Source organism: Zootoca vivipara, chromosome 9 (genome assembly GCF_965207765.1).
Source record: "Zootoca vivipara chromosome 9, rZooViv2.hap1.1, whole genome shotgun sequence".
In the NCBI taxonomy this organism is placed as follows: domain Eukaryota; kingdom Metazoa; phylum Chordata; class Lepidosauria; order Squamata; family Lacertidae; genus Zootoca; species Zootoca vivipara.
The window spans coordinates 70,629,201-70,644,153 of record NC_142592.1 but is presented as its reverse complement, the minus strand read 5'-3'; the positions used below and the strand labels follow the sequence as shown (position 1 = coordinate 70,644,153).

The following is a 14,953-nucleotide window of genomic DNA, read 5'->3' as shown; positions in this document are numbered from 1 at the left end:
CACCCCACTCCCACTCTGACCCATTCCAACCATTGCTCTGCCCTCTTCGTCTCCTGCTGTCTCCCCAGTTCTTTAACTGTTGCACAATTCCATCCAATTGTATTTCCACATTTCAACCCTCTTCCATTTTTTATTCCCTTCAAACTCTGTCCCCAGCATGCATCCCCCCCCACTGGACGGACAACATTCCATGCTGGTTCTTCTTTGAAGGTCTTTTGGATCAAACATGAATCCTGTCCCCCCCCTCCCACTGGAGGAACAATGATCCATGCCTCCTCCTCGTCTTCTTTAAATATTTCATGATTCAAGTCTAGTGGTATTTCAACTTGGTTCTCTTCATTCTCTGTTGGCATTGATACTTTTCCATTGTGCTTACGCATCTCATCTCTAAAGTCCAAAAGGAATTCCAAAAATTGTTTTTCAAAATAAACAATGTCAGATGTTGTATCTTCCGTCATGCTAATCATCTCCGGTTTCATGGGAATAACAGCACAGGAAATGGTGCTAATTGTATTTCCAAACCTCAGAATCTAAAGTCACATTCGGTCTCGTTCTCACTCTCATTTTTTAATCTTCTTCATAACTTAGAAGTCTTAAATCCAGTAATGAAAAGAGCCTTTTAAAAAAAAATTACAACCTAATATTGTAGTCTCTCTTCAGTGTTGATAGCTCTCATCAGGGCCGTCTTAAGCATATCTGGCGCCGTGGTGCGAAAATCCCTCAAGCGCCCCCCCCCCCATTTCCCAGAGTTGATGGTGACCTTTTTAGGGAGCAGACATCACTTACATATTATCTCTGCTTGGGGAAAGAAAACAGGAAACATAAACTGTTTTGGTTGCCCGTTTAGTGTGTGCCGAGGTCCCCAAACCACCCCTCAAAGTAAAACACACTCCACACAGAAATTTTTAAGTTTTTGGCATAAATTTGGCCACAACTTTATTAAAACACAAAATATGTTGCACATATCATTGCACATATTATTAAGTATATAACAACACACCACATTGTTTTGCTTTTTCTTGCTTTTGTTTTGTTTTTGGTTTTGCCGTCACTGGTAATGTTAAATATATGCGTAGGGATACGGACAAGTTTGGAAAAGCAGTTGTCAAATTATTTGAATATATATAATTCAAAACATCCACCGGAGTTGTGTCTGCATTGAAAACAATTGGCAATAGTTCCAGCTCCTGAAATAAATCTTCTCCGTCTACCCGTATATCAGCCCCACTATCAGCAGTCAATTTCTGTTGTAAATTTAAACACTGTGCTCTTCTCTGGCCTGTCTCTAATTTTCTCCATTTGCCTATATTTTGCAAAAATGAAAAAATGTTGTTGTGTTCACTTAACAGTTCAAATCTTTCATTTACTTTTGTGATCGCCAGGTCGAACAAATAAAAATAAAATTTTACTTTAAAGTCGTTCTGTGGATCTGCAATTTGCTCATCGGTATGCTCATAACGGAAAAACCTTTTTCTGGCACGTGGGCGTGCAGTGCTTGTAAAGATGGCTTCGCATTCTATTTCCTCGGCAATTGATTTACCGTGTTTCCCCCTTTTTAAGACACCGTCTTATAACTTTTTTTACTCAAAAAAACAGACGGTGTCTTATTTTCAGGGGATGCCTTGTACCTTAAGGCCTCCTCGGAAGGGCCAGGCCACTGGCTCGGGGTGCTGCTGGGCGCTCTGCGCGGCACCGAGGTGGCAGGCTGCTGGCTCGGCGCTCTGCCCAGCGCTGCTGGGCGCTCCAGGCGCTCGGCGCTGCAGACTGGCGGTTCCGGCGGCGGGGGGCAGGCCTCGGGCAGCTCTCCCCCCAAAAGAAGAGGCCAGGCGCTGCAAGGCGCTCCGAGCGCTTGGCGCTTCGGAGCGCTCCGCTATGCAGCCGCCGCTTCCGGCGGCGGGGGGCAGGCCTCGGGCAGCTCTCCCCCCAAAAGAAGAGGCCAGGCGCTGCAGGGCGCTCCGAGCGCTCGGCGCTTCGGAGCGCTCCGCTCTGCAGCCGCCGGCCTCAGGCAGCCAAACAAAAAGAGAAGAGGCCAGGCGCTGCAGGGCGCTCCGAGCGCTCGGCGCTTCGGAGTGCTCCGCTCTGCAGCCGCCGGTTCCGGCGGCGGGGCGGCAGGCCTCGGGCAGCTCCTCCCCCCCAAAAAAGAAGAGGCCAGGCGCTGCAGGGCGCTCCGAGCACTCGGCGCTTCGGAGCGCTCTGCTCTGCAGCCGCTGGTTCTGGCGGCGGGGCGGCAGGCCTCGGGCAGCTCCTCCCCCCCCCCAAAAAGAAGAGGCCAGGCGCTGCAGGGCGCTCCGAGCGCTCGGCGCTTCGGAGCGCTCCGCTCTGCAGCCGCCGGTTACAGCGGCGGGGCGGCAGGCCTCATGCAGCTCCCCCCCCCCGCAAAAGAAGAAGCCAGGTGCTGCAGGGCGCTCCGAGCGCTCGCTGCTTCGGAGCGCTCCGCTCTGCAGCCGCCGGTTCCGGTGGCGGGGCGGCAGGCCTCGGGCAGCCCAAAAAAAAGAAAAGAAGAGGCCAGGTGCTGCAGGGTGCTCCATGCGTTCACTGCAGCAACAGCAGCCGGTTCCAGGCCCCTTTGGCTGGCTGGGGCGCTCGGCGGTCTCGCATGGAGGTATGTCTTATTTTCGGGGGGTGTCTTAGATTTCACTAATGCTAAAAAATGCTGCCATGGCTTACTTTCTGACTACGTCTTAAAAAAGGGGAAACACGGTAGCTTCTAACAACATAGCGTCAAAGGCAGAGTTTGTACGCATTGTTGCTAAGTTACTCTTGACCAGATCTATCATTTTAACTGCTTCCAAAAGAACGACACCAGACTTTTGTAAGGTTTTACTTACAACATTAATTTTCGCTAATATGTTGTACCACGTTACTAAAGAACAAATGAATTTGAAAGACTTCAATTTCAACATCAATGAACTTGCCATGTTCCTTGTGTCACAATCTCTCTTGTCATCTGAATAAATAGAATAGAAGGTGTCGTAAACCTTTTCGATATTAAAATGAAGTGCTTTCAACGCCTCTACTCTACTTTCCCTTCGCGTGTTTGATAATGGTTTTAAAGTTAAAGTGGGCATCTGGTTCAAGAGAATTTGCCAACGTGTCATCGACACATATATTTCTTGAACAATGGGAAAAAAGTTAGACACTTCCATTGAGCTTTTAGCAGCATCATTAACTACTAAATTGAGGCTGTGAGCAGCACAAGGAACGTAAAAAGCACGTGGATTTATATCCAATATTTTTCTTTGGAGGCCTATATTTTTCCCTTTCATATTTGCACCATTATCATATCCTTGCCCTCGCATGTTGTCTAATTCAATATTGGAGGATTTTAAAAAATCTTAACAAAACCGTTGCTAGTGCTTGTCCTGTAGTGTCATCAGCTGGGACAAAGCCTAAAAAATGCTCTCTCACCTCAGCCTTTTTTGTTCCTGTGTTAAGGTGTAGAAACCGAACAACAACAGAAAGTTGTTCCTCGTGTGATATATCAGGAGTGCAATCCAAAATAATTGAATAGTATTTAGATTGCTTCAAAAGATTAACAATGGTCATTTTTATTCTTTCACCTATTATATTGATCAGTTCGTTTTGGATGTTATGCCCCAGATAATGAGGCATGTGGTTTGGAGCATTTTGAATTTGAGCAATATGTTCTGCTAATACATTATCAAAAAGAGTAACTTTTTTGACTAATTTTTTAAAATTACCATTATTTGGTTCAAACAAAGTTTCAGTATTTCCTCTAAATGCCAAATTTTGAACCACCAAAAAATTAATTAGCACAATTATTCTCTCTAAAACAGCCGTCCACCTTTTCTTCTCACGTTCTATTTTGGCTTGATTTAAGGAATCTACAGTTTTCCCTGTCAATATATTCTCTTTTAGTTCCATGCTTTTTCTAATGGACAATAGGTGTCCTGCACTCTTTTCGTGTATTTTGCAGTTTTTCTCATCGTGGCAGCTGGATAAACACAATCTCCAGTAAACAGTGGAATTTGCTACCAAGGAGTGTGGTGGAGTCTCCTTCTTTGGAGGTCTTTAAGCAGAGGCTTGACAGAATGTCCATTTACCGGTGGAGATTAAAGTGGACTCCCCCCCCCTTTTTGTGCCAAAGTACCTTAAGGGATTTGGTGTAGGAGCTGAGGGGCTGGGAAGGTGAAATCTTACAGCTTGATCCAGAAGAGTGAATGGAAAAGAAAGAGAAAGAGAGAGAGGGAGGGAGGGAGGGAGGGAGAGCCATTACCCTACTAATCTATGTTTTCTAATTAAGTACAAAGAAGGAGGAGAAGGAAGAATATAAAACATAATTTACCTGCCTTGGGCTGCAATTCTACATACCCTACTATTACTATTAAGTCTTACTGGGGCGATTTACCTGTGCTTAGAAAGGAACATCAGTTTTAACTCCAACGGAAGACGTATCAACAATTATTTCCATATGATTTTCCCACTCAGGCACTCCCTTAAGCATGAGCCACCTTCCCTCGAAAAATGAACATAGTTATAACTCTGATAATGGACCATGCAAACATATTTAATCTACAGTCACAGAATCTAGTTTCTCCAACGTTGTAAGACTTATGGTTTCCTAGAGGGGCTCCTTGTGCATCCCTTAAGGCAGTGGTGTCCAAACATTTTTCAAAGGGGGTCAGATTTGATGAAGTGAAGGGCCGTGAGGGCCGACCAAAGGGCCGGCCAAAGTTGTTGACCTCTTTTTTAGGGTTGAAGTTCTTGAGCTTTTTTTAGGATTTAAGTTGTTGAGATTATTTTTTTAGGATTTTACCCCAGGAAATAAACTGCCACAGGGGCTGGATTGAACCAACCGGTGGCCTGGATTAGGCCCCCAAAACAGACTTTGGACATGCCTGCCTTGAGGAGAAGGAGCTGTTTCACGATCTTTTTCACCATCATGCCTGACCACTATTGCTAGTTTGGGGTGATGGCAGCTATAGTCCAAAAACAGCTGGAGACCCAAGTTTGGGAAACCCTGTTCACCTTGAAGGAGAAAGGAGGGCTCACTTGCATCAGAACGTCAGGTGAGCCGTGTAGGATCAGGCCCAAGGGGCATCTGTGGAGGGGCTGCAGCTTCCCCGCATGTGAAGGAGCCATAGGACCAATGGGGAGGCAGGTGGTATTTGGGGGGGGGGGTTGGAGGAATCCGTGAAAAGGAGCTTCTGGAGCCTATGTTTAGGGAATCTTTTAATATGTGATGGAATTCTGTATTTTAATATTTTGTTGGAAGCCGCCCAGAGTGGGCGGGGTATAAATAAATTATTATTATTATTATTATTATTATTATTATTATTATTATTATTATTATGCAGCTCACTTCCTGCCTGCTCCCTGAAGGATTCCTGAGCCTCTCCCCTTCTCATTTCAAGGATTGGAGGCCCTAGCTTTGCTCAGGGGGGGGGGAAGCTATTTTGTTTGCTGACTGAGGACAGGAGTCACAATCCTGTCACACTGCGGGTGTCAGGCTTTTAGGTAAGGGGGTGAGGCTCAGGTGGAAAAGGCATTGATAAGGGGAAAATCCTGGGGTGCGGATTTACTCCATGCCACTCCCCACGGGTCCCTCCTCTCCAGCCACGTTAAAGATGCAAAACAGCGTTCAGCAGACCTGATCTTTATTTGCTGCAAGAAGGTTCAAACACACAAAGCGTAGGAACCCCGAGAAGATGGTTGCATGAACTTTTAACACCTCTCCCCATTTCCCACAATCCATTTTCCAACAGCATCATCGATTCGTCACAAATACATCACAAAGTAGGAGTCTTTGCACTTAGAAACAGGAGCCTGTCACCCATCCCTGTCAATACCCCCCCAGTTAAACACACCTTTTAACTACCCTTTCCCCCCAAATAACCATAACAGTATTTACACATCCCCCTGCAAGGCTTTCCTGAGCTTCTCCTTCGAAAGTATCAGGATTCAACCCACCATCTAGATGGATTTCTGTCTGGGGCATGTGCTGCCCTTGATCGCATCCTGGCTCCTAAGGGATTGTGGAGTCAGGGGGAGCCCTGGACCCCCCTCTTCCAAGGAAATCCGTCAAACCGTTGAATTTTGGGGATGATTTGAAGCTTCTACAGTTTTCTGTACTGGATAGTCAGAGGAAACCGCATGATTCATGGAATCCGCTTATTGTTACAATTTTATAGGCCGTATTTTAATGTTTGTTGGAAGCCGCCCAGAGTGGCAGGGGAAGCCCAGCCAGATGGGCGGGGTATAAATTATTATTATTATTATTATTATTATTATTATTATTATTATTATTATTATTATTCTGAGCCTCTTGGCTGTTGCGTATGTCTCGTGCCTGTGTTAACGGACATTGTCCTGGCTTTAGTTAGAGGCTGTGGGGGGACTTGGGATTTTGGGAGAGTCGTGTAACTGCCCCCCCAATTCCTGGTTTGAACAGCAGCAATAACTAAAACACAGACGGATCTAAACTCATGGCATGGGGGGGGGGGAGAGAAGGATATTGCAATGTAAACAAAAAAATTCCTTCAGTAGCACCTTAAAGACCAACTAAGTTTTTATTTTGGTATGAGCTTTCGTGTGCATGCACACTTCTTCAGATACAGTGAAAAGTTGGTCTTTAAGGTGCTACTGAAGGAATTTTTTTATTTTACTTCGATCCAGACCAACACGGCTACCTACCTGTAACCAGAGCAATGTAAACAGTGAGTGTGCGGGACCCCACTTTGCAACTGGATTGCCTGGATCAGCCCCTCCCCCGCTCTCCTGATCCACAGAAGGAAGAGGGGAGGGGGAAAACCTTCCTGTCCTGCCCCCCCCCCACTCAATTCTTTCCCTCCCCTCCCGGCACATCAGTCTCACAGCCCGCCCCCACTACCCCAAATCCCCCCACCATACGTTGCCCCTCTTCTTCCTCCTCCTCTTCTTCCTCGCAAGTCCGCTTCTGTCTCCGGAATGAGGGGGGGAGCCCCCCTCCCAAACTGCCTGCTTCTCTCGGAAGTGGAGCTTCTACGCCGGATTGCTGCTCTACAGCACCATAGCTCTAGGGGCGCGCGCTTTCGGAAAGGGGAGGGGAACCCCCCCCCGTGGGAAAGAGAATCGGGAGCGAGGAAAAAGAGGTAAAGGGGCCGCGGGGGGAGAGAGAAAAGGACCCAGAGACCCCCTCCAGCTCCCCAAAGAGCCTTCCGTGGGTCCCACCGGGAGGGCCTGGATCCCTGCACGGTGCTGCGAGGGAGGCTTTCCTTGGCTCCTTAGGCGCCTTGGCGGGGGGGGGGCGGACATGGGGCGCCCACCCAGGGGGTCCCCACAATGCCCCCTTGCCCCGTTTCCCCTGGCTCCGCGCGGAGAGAGGCTGGCCAGGAAAGGGTTAACGGGGGCGGGGGGCGCCTGGATAGAGACCCCCCCCTGGTCCCTCCCTCCCTCCCTCCCTATCTCGTCTTGGAGGATCCTTCCGGATGGAGAGATGCGGCGCGCAGGGCGAGGGGGGTCAGACTTGGCAAGGGGGCCTCTGGGTGCAGGGGAGACTGGGGGGGGAGGAAAGGGGGGAGGGAGTGGGGGGAGGGGAGCATTCCCAGGGCAGGGAAGTGCAACATTAGGGGGGGGGGAAGAGTCTTCCAAGAAGAGGGGCGAGGCCTTGACCTCTGAAGGGAGAGCTTTCCATAGGGCAGGAGACCCTCTGCCTGCTTGCCTGTGACTTCGCTTCTCCCAGGGAGGGAACCAGCAGAAGACCCTCGGCGGTGGACCTCAGTGTCCAGACCGAGGGATGGGAGTCTGGACTGCAGGGCCAAGGCTGCTGAAGGTTTAAGGATGCAGATCTTTCTCCTCCAGAACTATCTCCAGAGCATGTCTGACATGTAATTAGCAGAGCAGGAAAAGTGCTCAAGAGGCAGCAAAAAATGATATTAATTCAGCTGAGTATTTTACTGTTGTTGTTTAGTCATGTCCGACTCTTGGACAAATAAGCATAACAGGATCCAAAAAATAGCAAATATAGAATCATAGAATAGAATCATAGAATCATAGAGTTGGAAGAGACCACAAGGGCCATCCAGTCCAACCCCCTGCCAAGCAGGAAACACCATCAAAGCATTCCTGACAGATGGCTGTCAAGCCTCTGCTTAAAGACCTCCAAAGAAGGAGACTCCACCACACTCCTTGGCAGCAAATTCCACTGCCGAACAGCTCTTACTGTCAGGAAGTTCTTCCTAATGTTTAGGTGGAATTTTCTTTCTTGTAGTTTGAATCCGTTGCTCCGTGTCCGCTTCTCTGGAGCAGCAGAAAACAACCTTTCTCCCTCCTCTATATGACATCCTTTTATATATTTGAACATGGTTATCATATCACCCCTTAACCTTCTCTTCTCCAGGCTAAACATACCCAGCTCCCTAAGCCGTTCCTCATAAGGCATCGTTTCCAGGCCTTTGACCAATTTGGTTGCCCTCTTCTGGACACGTTCCAGCTTATCAGTATCCTTCTTGAACTGTGGTGCCCAGAACTGGACACAATACTCCAGGTGAGGTCTGACCAGAGCAGAGCAGAGCAAATATGTAACCTTGGGACTGGAAAAGAAGCCTGGCTCACTCCAGTTTAACCAGCTTCATCTGGTTCCCAAACAAAAGGAGGTTCTGCATAACCTCATAACAATTTATCTCACCACCTGCTCTTAGCAGAAAGGAAACTGCATTATCAGGTAAAATGTTCCAAATAGAGAAAACAGCTGCTTTGAATCATGCAGAGTAAAACGACCAGAACCTTCCTGAACCAATAGACTAGGAATGATCTCTATATTTTTAGATCAGGCACCCCCAAACTCCAGCCCTCCAGATGTTTTGGACTACAATTCCCATCACCCCTGACCACTGGTCCTCTTAGCTAGGGATCATGGGAGATGTAGGCCAAAACATCTGGAGGGCCGCAGTTTGGGGATGCCTGTATTAGATCAATACTTTTCTTGCCTGAAAAATGCAACCATGACACTTTAAAGGTCAGCACAAACAGTTTGAATAGGGCTTGGAAATGCACTGGGAGCCAGGGAAGATCCTTTAGGATCAGTGTTGTGTGGTCTCGGCGGCTGCTCCCAGTCTAGGGTGTGTCTAGGTCCACATCCTGAATTAGTTTCAGTTTCTGGGTCACCTTCAAAGGTAGCCCCACGTAGAGCACGTGGCAATAGTCCAAGCAGGAGATAACAAGAGCATGCACCACTCTAGTGAGACAGTCCACAGCAGGGGTAGGCAACTTAAGGCCCGTGGGCTGGATGCGGCCCAATCACCTTCTCAATCCAGTGCACAGACAGTCCAGGAATCAGTGTGTTTTAACATGAGTAGAATGTGTTCTTTTCTTTAAAATGCATCTCTGGGTTATTGTGGGGCATAGAAATTTGTTCATACCCCCCCCCCAAAAAAATAGTCTGGCCCACCACATGAGGGACGGTGGACTGGCCCATGACTGAAAAAGGTTGCTGACCCCTGGACAGGCTGGTAGGGTCTCAGCTGGAATACCAGATGGAGCTGGCAGACAGCTGCCCTGGACACAGAAATGACCAGTGCCTCCATGGGCAGCTGTGAGTCCAAAATGACCCCAAGGCTGCGCACCTGGTCCTTCAGGGGCATAGTTACCCCATTCAGGAGCAGGGAGTCCGCCACACCTGCCCGCCTCCTGTCCCCCACAAACAGTACTTCTGTCTTGTCAGGATTCAACCTCAATCTATTAGCCGCCATCCATCCTCCAAACACCTATTGGCACAGGGCATTCAGCGCCTTTGCTGGTTCCAATTTAAAGGAGAGGTAGAGCTGGGTATCATCCATATAGTGGTGAACACCCAGCCCAAACCTCTGATGATCTCTCCCAGCGGCTTCATATAGATCAGTGATGGGCAACCTTTGGAGCTTAGTGTGTCAAAATTCGCCAAAAAACCGAGCATAACTCGGGTGGTGTGTCACTTCGAGAAAAAAACCACAATTTCATGATATTTATAGTTTAAATAACAAAAAATGTATAATTGTTTCCCCTTTAAAAAGGGAAAAGGGGAGGTAAAATTTTTTTTAAAGTTTTTTTAAAAATAAAAATAAATTTAAAAGGAAAAAAATAAGGAAAACCCAGAGGTCTTTCCCAGTGGGACTCTGGGCTCAGGCCTTCCTCCAATGGGTCTTCCTCAAGAAAGTTCAACAACTTTTGACCTGACTATTCGCTCCCCTAGAGGGTCCAGAAGGATACTATGGACAAATGTCTCCAAAAACGCTGAGAGATCCAGCAGAACCAGGAAAGAGTTTCGCCCTCTGTCTCTAGCCTATTGCACACCATACATCAGCACAACCAGGGCAGTTTCAGTCCCATGATGAGGCCTGAATCCCAAAAGCTCCAGGCACAATACTTTCATTAGCTTTGAAGGGGCCATTGGATACTTGGTGGTCTTTTCTTCAAAAGACAAACATTTCAGATATATTTACAGTGATGTATGATGTAAATAGCGCTTCTGTTTCCCTTATTCCACATTGGAGAGACTTTGATCCACAGCTCTGAGCTCATCTCTCTGCCTGAAACTGTGGGTGAGCAGCAATGGAAACCTGGGCAGAGTGTTTGGGGCTCCTGGGCTGCCTAGAGAACAAGACCTCCTTCTCAGCCTGGCTGATATGGTGCCAAGGAAAGCAGAGCAGTAGGTTTGGCACCAGATTAGCTGCAGGAGTTGCATGAAGAAGGTGTGCAGGGCACATCCAACCCTCTTAGAGACACCGCCCTGGGTTTGTGTAGCTTTTCCTCCATAGCCTTTTCTTCTCCTGAACATAACCCACGAGGCAGCAGAGGTTTCGAACGAGAGTTTTCCTTCTCAACGAGCCCCATCTGCCCTTCACTTTCTTCTGCAGCAAGAACAGAATCTACCTTCTTAACTGTTCTCATCCTCTCCATAGACCAGGGCCTGCCTTCACCTGCAGCAGAATTCCCCAACCCACCAAGGATTTGAGAGCCATCAGCTATCCTCACCTGGTTTGCCGGCCGGTTGAAGCCGTTGCTTGGATCACGGCCGCTGTTGCATGCTGACAGCTTCTGGAAGCCACAGGTGATAACTGAGTGCAGGTAGATTTCCCCAGAAGGTACATGACATGTCCCCCACCAAAGGTACTACCGCTCCCCTAACACCCCATGACATCACATTATTATGATATTCCACTAAGTATTTGTCTTGAATATCCTGCTTTTCGGTGTCATTTTAGGTTAGTCCTGCATCAGAAGATGGACACAAGATCAGGCAGCACATCATTCATTTAAAAAGCATGATGCTGTATTAACATTGATTGAGGATTATGAAAGTTGCTCATGAATTGCTATCATTTGGCAACATTGCAACTTCATTTCCTAAAAATTGGGAACATGGGTAGGACGTGGGAGTGTGTAGGAGATGTTGAAATAGCAAAAGGTGCTAATGGCCATTGATGTGTTCTCTTTCCCTTTGTTCTCTTCCTTGAAACCCAAACAGGATTTCCTTTCCTCCAACTCTGAGGAAGGTGATGGAGAAGACAGTCAGAATTCTGGGAGACAGAACACCTTTCGTTTCACTGGGAATAGTCATTAAAATGTGTGAAATGTGGAATATGCTTCACTGAATGAGAACACATAGTTCATATCAAGGAACTCAAACAGAGGAGAAACCATTTAAAGATATGCAGAGTGGAAAAGGTTCCACTGATAGTGGAAAACTTAGAACTCACATGCACAATAAACGATTTAAATGCATGGAGTGTGGAAAGAACTTCAGTCAGAGTGGACACCTCAATAGACATCATCAGACTCACACAGGGGAGAAACCATTTAAATGTATGGAGTGTGGAATGGTCTTTAGTGAGAATGCAAACCTTAGAAGACACCAACGGGTTCATACAGGGGAGAAACCATTTAAATGTATGGAGTGTGGAAAGAGCTTCAGTTTCAATGCATGTCTTGGAAGACATCAACAGACTCACACAGGAGAGAAACCATTTAAATGCATGGAGTGCGGAAAGTGCTTTAGAGATAATGGAAACCTTAGAAGACATCAACAGATTCACACAGGAGAGAAACCATATAAATGTATGGAGTGTGGAATGAACTTCAGTCAGAGAACACAGCTCAATAGACATGAACAGAGCCACACAGGGGAGAAACCATATAAATGTATGGAGTGTGGAAAGAGCTTCAGTCAGAGTGCATACCTTAAGTTACATGAACGGACTCACACAGGGGAGAAACCATTTAAATGTATCGAGTGTGGAAAGAGCTTCACTTTCAATTCATCGCTTAGAAGCCATCAACGGACTCATACAGGGGAGAAACCATTTAAATCCTTGGAATACGGAAAGAGCTTCAGTTTCAATGCAAGTCTTGGAAGACATCAACAGACTCACACAGGTGAAAAAACATATAAATGTATGGAGTGTGGAAAGAACTTCCGTCAGAGTGCACACTTCAATAGTCATCTCCGGACTCACACAGGGGAGAAACCATTTAAATGCTCAGAGTGTGGGAAGAGCTTCAGTCAGAGTGGACACCTCAGAAGACATCAACAGACTCACACAGGAGAGAAACCATATAAATGTATGGAGTGTGGGAAGAGCTTCATTCAGAGTGGACACCTCAATATACATCAACGGACTCACACAGGGAAGGAACCATTTAAATGTATGGAGTGTGGAAAAACCTTCAGTTTCAATGCAAACCTTAGAGTACATCAACGGACTCACACAGGTGAAAAACCATATAAATGTATGGAGTGTGGAAAGAGCTTCAGCCAGAGTGGACACCTCAGAAGACATCAACAGACTCACACAGGAGATAAACCATTTAAATGCATGGAATGCGGAAAGACCTTCAGTTACAATACAATCCTTAGAAGCCATCAACAGACTCACACCGGAGAGAAAACATATAAATGTATGGAGTATGGGAAGAGCTTCATTCAGAGTGGACACCTCAATATACATCAACGGACTCACACAGGGAAGGAACCATTTAAATGCCTGGAATGTGGAAAGAGCTTCAGTTACAAAATAAGCCTTAAAATACACCAGCAAACTCACACAGGTGAAAAACCATATAAATGTATGGAGTGCAGAAAGAGCTTCAGTTTCAATGCAAACCTTAGAATACATCAACGGACTCACACAGGGGAGAAACCATTTAAATGCCTGGAGTGTGGAAAAAGCTTCAGTTACAATAAAAGCCTTAAAATACACCAGCGAACTCACACAGGTGAAAAACCATATAAATGTATGGAGTGTGGGAAGAGCTTCAGTCAGAGTGGAGACTTCAATATTCATCTCCGAACTCACACAGGGGGAAAACCATTTAAATGCTTGGAGTGCGGAAAGAGCTTTAGACAGAGTGGACACCTCAATATACATCAACGGACTCACACAGGAGAAAAACCATTTAAATGCATGGAGTGCGGAAAGAGCTTCAGTCAGAATGGTGACCTTAAAATACATCAGCGGACACACATGGGTGAAAAACCATATGAATCCAAGGAGTGTGGGAAGAGCTTCTTTCAGAGTGGACACCTCAGAAGACATCAACGGACGTACACAGGGGAGAAACCCTTTAGATGTATGGAGTGTGGAAAGAGCTTCAGTTACAATACAAGCCTTAAAATACACCAGCGAACTCACATAGGTGAAAAACCATATAAATGTATGGAGTGTGGAAAGAGCTTCCGTCAGAGTGGACACCTCAGAATACATCAACGGAGTCACACAGGGGAGAAACCATTTAAATGCCTGGAGTGTGAAAAAAGCTTCAGTTCCAATACAAACCTTAAAATACACCAGCGAACTCACACAGGTGAAAAACCATTTAAATGCATGGAGTGTGGGAAGAGCTTCAGTCAGAGTGGACACCTCAGAAAACATCAACAGACTCACACAAGAGAGAAACCATTTAAATGCATGGAATGCGGAAAGAGCTTCAGTTTCAATGCAAGCCTTAGAATACATCAACGGACTCACACTAGGGAGAAACCATTTAAATGCATGGAATGCGGAAAGAGCTTCAGTTTCAATGCAAGGCTTAGAAGCCATCAGCAGACTCACACAGGAGAGAAACCATATAAATGTATGGATTGTGGGAAGAGCTTCACTCGGAGTGGACACCTCAATATACATCAACGGACTCACACAGGAGAGAAACCATTTTAATGCCTGGAGTGTGGAAAGAGCTTCAGTTACAATCTAAGCCTTAGAATACACCAGCGAACTCACACAGGAGAGAAACCATTTCAATGTATGGAGTGTGGAATGAACTTCAGTCAGAGAACACAGCTCAATAGACATCAACAGAATCACACAGGGGAGAAACCATTTAATTGTATGGAGTGTGGAAAGAGTTTTAGTGAGAATACAAGCCTTCAAATACACCAGCGGACTCACACAGGTGAGAAACCATTTCACTGTATGGACTGTGGAAAGAGTTTTAGTGAGAATACTAGGCTCAAAATACACCAGCGGATTCACACAGGGGAGAAACCATTTAAATGTATAGAGTGTGGAAAGAGCTTCAGTCAGAGTGGACACCTCAGAAGACATCAACAGACTCACACAGGGGAGAAACCATTTAAATGTATGGAGTGCGGAAAAAGCTTTAGCCAGAGTAGACACCTCAATATACATCAACAGACTCACACAGGGGAAAAACCATTTAAATGTATGGAGTGTGGAAAGAGTTTTAGTGAGAATGCAAGGCTTAAAATACACTAGCGGACTCACACAGGAGAGAAACCATTTCAGTGTATGGAGTGTGGAAAGAGCTTCAGTCTGAATGGAAACCTTAGAAAACACCAAAGGACTCACACGGGGAGAGATCATTTTAATGTATGGAGTGCGGAAAAAGCTTCAGTCAGAGTGAAAATGGTTGAGGAAGACATCCGCCGACACAGTGGGGAGAAAGCGTTTAATTGTATGGCTTCAGTCAGAGTGGAAGTCCCACATCAACAGACTGATGGACAGGAAGAACTTTTAGA

At 46.4% G+C, this 14,953-nt stretch overlaps 1 protein-coding gene across 1 annotated transcript; it reads left to right on the top strand.

The window, feature by feature from the left end:
- Positions 1–11,570: 11,570 nt before the first annotated feature.
- On the top strand, positions 11,571–14,627 carry LOC118090891 (uncharacterized). Its single transcript, XM_088651775.1, has one exon. The coding sequence runs from the start codon at positions 11,571–11,573 to the stop codon at positions 14,130–14,132; it is 2,562 nt and encodes an 853-aa protein (XP_088507901.1). The 3' UTR covers positions 14,133–14,627.
- The last annotated feature ends 326 nt before the right edge of the window (positions 14,628–14,953 follow it).

Bases quoted from the DNA above. Each gene is read 5' to 3' on its own strand.
- LOC118090891 (XM_088651775.1), top strand. From the start codon at position 11,571: ATGAGAACACATAGTTCATATCAAGGAACTCAAACAGAGGAGAAACCA.